Genomic DNA, 10,373 nt, shown 5'->3' with positions numbered 1-10,373 from the left:
ATTTCTTCAGCCTAATTTAGCATTTGATGAATGTCTGAGGACTCAAAAGGAGGCGCTGTGGCTTAGATGGTTAAAGCGCCTGTCTAGTAAACAGGAGATCCTGGGTTCAAATCCCAGCAGTGCCTTTTCAGGAAGCAGTGCTTGTGTCTGGATATCTGCGGGAGCAGTAATGTTGCCGGTTAAAGCCTCTGATATTTATAAGACTACAGCAATCACGAGGAAAGCATTTTAGGCTGGAGGATTGCCATGTTAAACTAAATGGACATTACTGAAGCTAGAATTTGCTGCTTTTTGGCTACGCACCAAAGAGGTCTTAGGAAGCATCCAAATCATAAAAATTAAGAATAACAAATATTTTTAGCCACTTATGTTAATTAGAGTTCCTTTACTGAAACATTTAAGACATATTTGTTTATCAAATGTTGAGAAATAACCTATAAATGCATACAGTTCTGTCCAATAAAGCAAGCCAAACTCATGACCTTGGCTGTTCTCAGGAGAAACCCAGGGTTAGACATCAAGCTGTGCTGCTGGAGGTCAGAATAGATACACAAATACAGATGTGTGTGTGTGTGTGTGTGTGTGTGTGTGTGTTACCTCTTGGCAAACATGGTGCTGAAGTTATCCAGGACAGTGCTGAGCTTCACCTGCAGATCATTGAGGATGTCGGCTGCTTCTGTATCCAGCTGCAACACATAACACAGCGGGAGGAAAAAAAACAGGTTATTTCCAGCCTTTAGAATCAGCCAGAGCCACAGACCTCAGCTGCACTGCGTTCTCGTCTTGTGGAGCCAGATTCACTTATTTACCCTTGTTTTTGGCAAGCACTAGTGGTCGTGAAAACTGAATATAGCTCAGTGAATACCCAGTGTTTTCATTTTGAGATAAGAAGGGAAGAAAAGGGAGTTAAAGCCCATATGTACTGTGTGTTAAACACTGTGATTTACAATCTGAACACTGATAGCATGTGAAAAACAACACAAAATGTATAGTATGAGGTCAAATGTGAACAAAATATAGTGATTTACTCACTGTAGCAAAGTGGTTGCTCAGTGTTTGTTGAGTTTTTCTGTATGATATAATAAAATATTGTACGGTCTTACCCTGAGATGACTTATGTTGTGAAATGGCACTTTATAAATAAAACTAAATTGGAAACAAGTCTTGCAATTTGGTTTGAAAGGGGTTGTTTTAATGGTTGCAAACTGCTGTGGTGATATAGTTGCTTAAAATTGAAATAACTATAAACATTAAATGGTGCTGTTAAATAAAAAAATCAAAAATATTTTCAGACGGACTTTGAATTAAAGTGCGAAACGAAACATTTTGCTTTCAATCAACATTATTAAGCAAAGACCTCAACTTTATTTGTCTTTGTTTTCTTTAAAGATGGTGTAAGCAGTTTTTTGGGGGAGTAAAAATTCCACAATTTTTAGGCTTTAAACATTTTGTAATTCAAGTGGTCTGAGAGGAAACTAGACTTCTGCACCTAATCGCTCTGTATTCAGGCTTTAGAAAGTCTAGTTTGGAAAAAAACAACAACCAAAAACTAACAAAAGCAAAACAAGAAACAGCCCAATAAAAACCCGAGAGAAGAAGAAATAGACAAAATACTGTCTTTGGTTGGGCAAGTTGTAATTATTTCAAAGTTTGCTGCTGTCTGGAGGCGAAAACAATTAAAAAACTGCTGAATCTTGGTGTTTTCATCTCTCATAAAGCGCATTAGCCATTTCTAGAAAAGGTGAAAAACCACCTCAAGTGAGCGAAAACTGTGAAAGTTTTCTCAACTGTTCCCACTTCCATTAACCTTTTCTAATGCGATACTTCAAAATGCCTGTAAAATACGTTGTGGAAACACGACCTATACTTTCTATATAGACAGTCCTCGAGCATGTGATGAAGGCACAACATATTTTTTAGAGCTCCACTGATGGTAAGCGTAAATAACCAATTCCAAAAGTGTGTTTTTTGCGTGAGTTGTATTTCTGTACTGTAAACCGAAAAGTTTCCAGCAAACCACAATCAATATCACCATCTCCTGTTCACAGCAGAATAAATATGTATGAAGCCGACTGTGGCGGAGGCTGAAAACATTGTGCGGCACATAAGCTCTGCTGCAGGAAGTGTGTTGAGGAGACGACCAGCAGTGTGTAACACCACATTCATTTCCCAGTAGGTGAGACGACACAGTGGAAACTGTGAGTCAGTGATGCACGCTGGGAATATTTGCTCTGTGATGAAACGAGGAAATAAACGCCGACTAAGATGCAAATCGCAAAGATCGTGACTAAACACGATTTCTGCCGAGGAGAATTTGTAGATGCGACGGGAGAAACCGGCTCATTTGTGCCTCTTCAAACCCATTCAACAGTCTGAAAAGAGCGTTTCAAGCTGCTGTTTCCTGAAGCTCCAGCAGGTCTCCGATGAAGGATGAAGTAAAAACCTGTTTTTAGCAGGAGGCTGTCACTCTTCCTCTTGAGTTAACTTGACTTCTCGAGAGTGGAAGCTGAATGTGGCGAACATAATAACATAGAATAAACCCGATGGCTGATTTTCAAAGGAAAAATAAGCAGGAAGCTGCTGAAGGAGGGATCTAAAATTAGCCGACTCTTATGCACCCAGGGTGTTAAAGACAAGTTCTATTTCTGTGTATGAATTTTCTGCACCTGAGAAACCTTCAGCGGTTCATGTTTAAGTGAAAACCGACAAGGACTCCTCAGGTGAAAGCATAGCAGCTCAGCTTCTGGTTAAACTTTGAACACAGAGCAGGTAAATGCCAACGAAAGTAAGACGGATTTCTCTGAAAAGTCTGGAGACCGCCTGGGTGGTTATGATGCAAACTTCTCTGGAAAAGATGATCTTCAGAATAACCGTCATCAACGATGTGTTGGATGAGAGTTGACTTGATGCTCGTCTTGTCAGCGGTCTGTCTCAGCTTCCTGTTCATCTTCCTCTTTAGCATCTATCTGGACTGTCTATAAGGACCCCCTGAGCTAAAGTACATCACAGGGAAAGCCTCTCTTAACCCTCTAAAACCCAAAACCCACAGGCAGGTTTGAAAGTCATGTTATCTTTATGAAATGCCAAAGTGGCACCATCTATCACAACGGGAAGCTGTAAGAACATAAAGAAGCAGCTGAAGTTTGTTTTTTCATGGGCGAGGAACTGCAAAAATAGCCAAAAATAAGCTTAACATTTTGGATGTTTCATAAAAATCACTTCAGTCTGCTTCTCAAAAAATAAATCATTTGCACCAGATGCTGTAAAACTAAAAATCTGTGCTCTTAAGCATAACTAGGAGACTTTTCAGGTGAACTGCAGGCAGTGTTTACACAGAGCAGATAGAAGAGAGACGAGAGGAAAATGAAATGAATTTGGTCAAGAAAATAAATGCAGCATGACTTAAAAATGATGTACAGAGGAGCAAGTTGTTGGAAGATGCATCCAGCACAGTGAAACATCTTTCTGGAGCTTTTCTTCAGTATTTGTGATACAAACAATCAAAGAAAACCAACATTGGTTTTTGTCTTTTTTATGATTTGTGGCATGTAACTGTGTCTTACTGCACAAAAGAAATATCTGAGTTCTCCTGACTTCTACTCATGGTTGTTCTGTTTCCATTGTAGTGAAAAATGAGCCCACAGTGAGTAAAAATGTGACGGGAGCAAAAACAAAAAAGCCCAGAAACTACTTAAGTTTGAAAAGATTAATGAATTGACTGAACTGTAAGCTTTACATATTTCTGAAACTGGGGTCCTACAGTCTCTGTACCCAGTACAGGAACCAAACATGATTCAGTTTGAAAAAGAAAAATCAACTTTTACTGACTTCCAAATAGAGAAAACAATTGGAGAAACTGTTTGACTTTATCAGACGTTTTAAATAAGTAAATGTTCCGTGTCGTCTTTGGTATTGTTTCGCCCACTACAAGCAGTTTTCTTCAAGGTCTGCCATAGTTTGTATTTGGAGGCATGAAGCATGCAGATAATATAAAAAAGCACACAAACATCATAAATCAGAATGCAATGATGAGGATGCAGCACTTAAACCCAGCTCGACTGTCACGTCTCCGTCATATCGTTTTGCTTTTACGTGTGTTCGTACCAATCTGTGCAGTTTGCAAAAGTTTGGGAATCCCCTCTGTGCCTCAGGTTCCAGTTTCTGAAGTTTTCCAGTTTGTTCAACCTCTGCCTCGACCTAAAAGCCAATATCCAGCTAAAAAAACTCCACAGTCAGCTCTCCAGCTACTGCAGGAATGACCCTCTATACCGCCTGTGTAACTTTTCATGTCTGTGAAGCTTTGTGCAGACACGCCTTGTGCATCCTACAATCAGTTTCTGCAACTACACAGTAAAGAAAATTGTACACATGTGCAGAATAGATGGACCTTGTATGCTGAGCATGTATGGAACGGAGTCCTCTAAGCCTCAAGTTGGCTAGAAAAATACGAACAACTGCGTGTTTTTGTGGTCTTGTCAGAGTATAATCAATACTCAAGTCTCCCTTTATTTATTTACCAAAAGACTGTTGTAATGCATTGTCCTACAAACAATCTTAGAAATGAGCAATAACAGAACATTATGCTAAAATCCAAACCAAATATCAAACAAACTGGAAATTAGTGGCTCTCTGCTTCAAAAGTAAACAATTTACAACCAATTGTGCGCCATCTATCGTTGCACTCTGACAGGGAAACACATGAAGAGCTCATTTGCAAGAACTCCATTTTTGCAGATTTTCAGAAACGTATTTTGTTGTTTGCTTGAGATAATATCAATCAAACTGAAGCTGAGTGGATCTGACCCAGTAGACATGACATGACAAAACTAGAGATAACTTAAGTTTGATATTGTCTCAGGTAGACCATGGAGAAGTGGGTTTTCTGAAGGTTTGTGAAGATGATGGAGTTATCTGTTTGTGCAAATGAACTCTTCACATAAAAACCAGAGTTGGACGGCCCTGTGCGCCCATCAAAGACCATCGCTGGTGTTTTCCATGTAACCTCTCTGTAGAACCGTGTGCATGGACCGGCTTTGAACGGACTTCTCTCTCGTCTGTTGACACTCTCACAGCCGCTCAGACATTTATCATCCTTATGGGAGTCTGGTCAATGTCAACATCGCTTTGGCAACCAAGCAGACATCTACTCGGGCAGCATGACTGAGTGACAGTGAGGATGCACCGGGCTTTTAGGGCCCAGACGCACTCAACAACAATCTGCCCTTTCATTTGCCAGTTTCTATAAAAACCCTGAAACTACGAAGGGCCACTACGGCCGTGCAGCCTGCAGAGTAAACTGGCCTCGAGGAGCCTGCGAACAGACCTTGGGTAAACCTGTGAAATATGGCCTGAGGGCTGGGCCTCCTTAGTATGTGCACCACGTGTCGCACCAGTCAAGTGGCTGGACGACTATCAGATAAGGCATCGCAAAGAGTCTTTGTAGGAAGTGTGCCATCGATAACTGTGGAAGTGTGTTATTAGCTAGAAGACACTGGGCAAACTGCCATAACATATAATTGGACTAAAGGAGGGCCACGACTTTCAAGTGACAGCGTTTTAGCTTCATGCATTTTAATTGGGAAATGTTGCAGAGAGAGAAGTGAGCTCCTCACTCCGCCCCCTTGACAACAAATGCGCACTTGGTCTGAATCCAAAACTGAAACCCATCGCTGTGTTTATGCAAACGTCAAGTCAAGTGTAATAAAACATCTTTATGGATGCTCGAAGGTGACCGTGCACGTGAGGTGTCCTTGAAAATGTACACAGAACGGCAATTCTTTCCATTAAAAGAGGGGTTGATGAATCGAGTGTTACACCGAAAAGCTGGAATAGTTTATATTTGGAGTTGAAGCCAAATATAATATGAAACATGTTCTCAAGCTCACCGTGACTCATATTAACAGTCATTTCTTGCGCATTTGGGGAATATTTCAGTGATTAAATGAGAATGATGGATGCAATTTATTGCAGAACCTGTTGCAATGCGTGTTTAGCCTAGCTTAGCACAAATGTCAAGGGAAGGTAAAAAAAAGTAGCCTCTGCGTTCAGACTAAAGCAAACCTAGCAGCTTTAAAATTGTCCTTTGAAAACAATTTTTACATGAATCCTAATTAAACTTTGCTCGGCTTGCGGTTTCCACTTTCTTCTGCTGTTTGCGCTATGCTATGCTAAATATGTCACCGCTGAGCAAATGAGAATTTAAAAGTAAAAGAAGCACAATTTAGCTTGTAAATTAGCACTGTGTCTGTGTATTGTGTTTCATCTTTTCTGGCTAAATGTCTCTCTGACTCCAAATGCTCCCCTCTGAGCTAACGCTAAACACTTTGCATAATGCTACATTATGCTAAGTAAGTGACTGTTGTTCTTATATAATGAGTTTTTCAATTACGCGGCCTCGAGCGTCACACATTTGTAAAAATTAATGCAAGGCGTGGTTAGCCTAGCTTAGCACAAATAACAAGGGAAGGTAAAAAAAGTAGCCTCTGTGTTAAGACTAAAGCAAACCTAGCAGCTTTAAAATTGTCCTTTGAAAACAATTTTTACATGAATCCTAATTAAACTTTGCCTAGCTAGCAGTTTCCACTTTCTTCTGCTGTTGGTGCTAAGCTAAACATGTCACAGCTGAGCAAATGAGCGTTTAAAAGTAAAAGAAGCACAATTTAGCCTGTAAATTAGCACTGTGTCTGTGTATTGTATTTTATATTTTCTGGCTAAATGTCTCTCTGACTCCAAATGCTCCCCTCTGAGCTAACGCTAAACACTTTGCATAATGCTACATTATGCTAATGAGTTTTTCTATTATGCGGCCTCGAGCGTCACACATTTGTAAAAATAAACATCATTAACAAAAGATGTGGCATGTTTTCAATGCATTCAGTTATTTCCAGAAGAATCATGCACTCATGCACCGTTTTATATATGTTTTTAACCCAACACATTTAGTTTGTATCACCTACTGTACGTTTGCATTATTATAAAATATACCTCCTACACAAAACTAGAGGCTACTGCACATTCTCACCTCGCCTGCTGTAATTCTGCAGGACTTTGGGAGGACACACAAAGTGAGTGACTAAAGAAAATTGGTTTTAAGGGAAAAAAAGCCTCCACACAATCTCCTCACAGCTTGAAATTAGAGGTGTCCTTTACAGGTAATAAGTGTTTGTTCAGCTGTCTACCAGAATAACTGTACCTTCTTTGTGGCGGCGGTGGCCTCAGTCTTCCCGGAAAGACACAAAAAGAGAAAAGACACAAAAAGAAGTAAAAAGAAAAATCACACAACAACAACGTGCAGGACAGGACATTTAGAAACAATGAGCAGGACTAAACACACGCGCAGGGCGGCTGTATATCATGGTAGAGAGCAGGTAAAGACAAGGCCAGGGTTTATTTTGGGTGGGTTTTTGTGATATTGTCTGGCGGATTGGGTAGCGGTGAGTGGGTGATTTTAATAAAAGCTTTTTTGTTTATTGCTTCTGGTTTATTGGGAAGCTACAAGACTACGGGGAGCGCTGACGTCACCACACAAGTCTGATGTTTCACTGCTGCACGCCGTTTTTATCATCTGGCAGCTCGTACAGTGAATGATCACATAGTTAACCGAGAGTGTTTTCTGTCACAGTCACCGCATGACGCCTGTTTATGGTCTTATTGTGCGTTTCCTGGGGTAAAGAATGCACATTGTTTGAGAAGCAGCTGCATTGTTGCTCATCAGCTGCTGTGTTGACGTCACACCAGAGCAGAATCGTCTCTTTTTGGCTCAAACATATACAGTAGACATAGTTCACGTGAAATGTGCAGAAAAAAGCGAGTTTATCAGCGCTTTAGGCAAGAGTTTAACAACATCTCATCCGCTTGTGATCTATATTTTATGTCAGTTAACTGTTCTAAAGAAAACTCTGGTGCAATTTGAATGATACTTCTGAGTGCAAACATTAAAATAAAACTAAAATAAATTAAAATAACGATTTCAAGAATAAAATAAAATAAAAAAAAATACAAATAGAGAAAAAATACACTTTTAATTGTGGCCTTAAAATTTTGTACAGTATTTCCTACATTTGTCTTTCTTATTTTTAAAAATGTCACATGGTCCCAAAGAAAGCATTAAATTGTATTTGCTCCATTTGCCTTGAAAGGTTACACTATTTTACTAATGTGCCTTCTTATAAATAAAATATTTTCATGACTAAATTTGTCTCCCTGTTTAGTTGTATAGAGTACGTAGATCCTCTTTTATTTGTGTCTTTGCTCAGTTATAATGTAAAAGAATTCAACTTATCTGAGTTTAAATAAAGGTAATAATACATAAATAATAACTTCTCTAATTGGGGATTGGCACATATTTTTATGTGCTACTCATCAATTATTGTATTTAATTTTAAAAAATGAATTATGACACAAAAGAAGAAAGAAATTCAAACAGAGGCCACATCTTTAACTTGTTTGGGGTCAGACTGATTCTGCAGCTTCACAAGCTGGTACCTACAGAATTATTGCTGCACATGAGACCAGCTGACAGACTGGGAGGTCTACTGTATCCTGGCTAACAGTTTTAATTTAAGGGATGCACTGGAAAGGTTTGGCAAAAGGAAAAAGGTCTACAGAGGAACAAAGGGTTACAGGGCATACAGACCTTGTTTACTTCCTCCTTTGACTGGTGGAAAAATAAAAAGATAAAGCATCAGACACCTGCTGACCTGACGAACAACTATACAAAGGGAAATTATCAGCAAAACACTGCTGACAAAGAGTCTGAAAGATCTCTAACAAACAACATTCAAAACAAAATCAAAGCTCAAAGAAAGAAAGTGTCTTAAACTGAATTGAGCTTTTCCTGCCGTCGGTCAAATCAAGTGTTTTGGCGAAAGAGAAGGATTCTGGGAAAAGTCTGAGTCAACGAGGGCAGCAGACGGAGCTGCTGACCAGAACCAAGATCCAACAATAATCACCTATAAATAAACAGAAAAACAGTCTAACGAGGAATCTAAATCTGCACCTGCTTTGCTGAGGCACATTTAAAAGGACATACTTGCCTGCACTGTACCATACTGATGGTTAATAAATATTGTAAAAGTCACGTTAAAGTTGCAAAAGACTTTTCTTTTGTTTTTATTACATAAAAATGATTTTAATGTTTTTAGAACAATTTTCTGTTATTTTACATATTTTATCTGTTTTTATTAAATCACAAGTAATAAACAATGACAATGCTAACCCTAAAAAAGAAGCCAAAACTAATGTAAATATTGTCGAAATAAAAAAATCTGTATTTTCACAAATAGTATTTTATTCTTTTAAATAGTTAGAGTTTTTATTTTATTTTATTTTGTTTTTTTTTACTGTAAATCTGCAAAAAGTCTAATTATTTTACACACATTTGTTGATGTTTGAAAGAAAAAACATGTATATTGGATTTTAACCCCCTTTTGAAAAATTATACATTTATTTATTTATTTTATTTTTACAGTTTTCTATGTTTTGGTAAATAACACATGCTTTCTAGTTAAATCACTAAAAATGTATGATAAATTTACATACTGACTGTAAAAAGAAAAAAAAAAAAAAACACCCAAAAATGGCCCAAACTCTACATAATGTTCACATAAAAAATCAGTAATTTCACAAATTGTAATTGGATCTTTTACAAATTGCAATTGTAAAATTACAAATTTTTAATTGTATTGAAATCATCTAAAAAAAACCAAAAAATTAACTATTTCACAGATATCTGTCATTATGTTCACAGTCTCTACAGTTTTTGCACCTTCTTAAATGCATTTTTCGCTTTTTGGTTTTGTTGTCTCTTGACTATCTGTTGATTTATATATTTTACAGTATGAACAATGTAATAGCGATAGAATAATGACTATTTGCATTTGGATTTGTTCCCTGCACACCTTGGTTTCACTTCAAACTGGGCCAAAATCTCTTGAGGAAGAATTATGCTGCAAACAGCACTAGGTTGATATAATAAAAGCATTCTTAACATTTGCTTTGGCTCTACAGCTGGTAGTTCGTTTTTCATTTATAGAGAAGAAAAACAAAGCTTTCCTTCCTGCTCCTCGGCTTCTAATACGGTTTAATCAGGTTTTGCTGTGGCTTTAGTTCGAGGCAGATCAGTCACTACATCCAGCTGAATCATTAGAGCAACGAACGTCTATTTGAATTCTGAATGTAGGAACAAGCTGGAGTAGGACGCACATTACAGGATGTTTTATCAATGCTGCATCGCAAGATTTTAAATTGTGCAAATCCTCATGCTCGTCTGCTGATCACAACATTTTGTTTGACTGCGTTCCAAACACCCACCTCTTTGCTCTTAGTGTCCTCCTTTGGGCAAAGACAAGAGAAAAAAAGAACATTTAAAAAGA

At 38.2% G+C, this 10,373-nt stretch overlaps 1 protein-coding gene and 1 non-coding gene across 2 annotated transcripts in view; one reads left to right on the top strand and one right to left on the bottom strand.

Moving 5' to 3' along the window:
* LOC103373009 (protein unc-13 homolog B-like) overlaps positions 1 to 10,373 on the bottom strand; it is a gene marked incomplete at its 5' end in the record, with an annotated part of 64,103 nt that overhangs the window by 15,315 nt on the left and 38,415 nt on the right. Inside the window, one exon of the mRNA XM_008302798.1 lies at positions 598 to 686. Within this exon, the coding sequence (XP_008301020.1) occupies positions 598 to 686 (89 nt within the window). The remainder of the gene's footprint in view (positions 1 to 597; positions 687 to 10,373) is intronic.
* On the top strand, positions 52 to 125 carry trnat-agu (transfer RNA threonine (anticodon AGU)). Its single transcript has one exon. It is a non-coding gene; the product is annotated as a tRNA-Thr (tRNA).

This window comes from Stegastes partitus, unplaced genomic scaffold (genome assembly GCF_000690725.1).
Source record: "Stegastes partitus isolate 25-593 unplaced genomic scaffold, Stegastes_partitus-1.0.2 Scaffold1882, whole genome shotgun sequence".
In the NCBI taxonomy this organism is placed as follows: domain Eukaryota; kingdom Metazoa; phylum Chordata; class Actinopteri; family Pomacentridae; genus Stegastes; species Stegastes partitus.
This window is presented reverse-complemented; position numbering and strand designations above follow the sequence as displayed.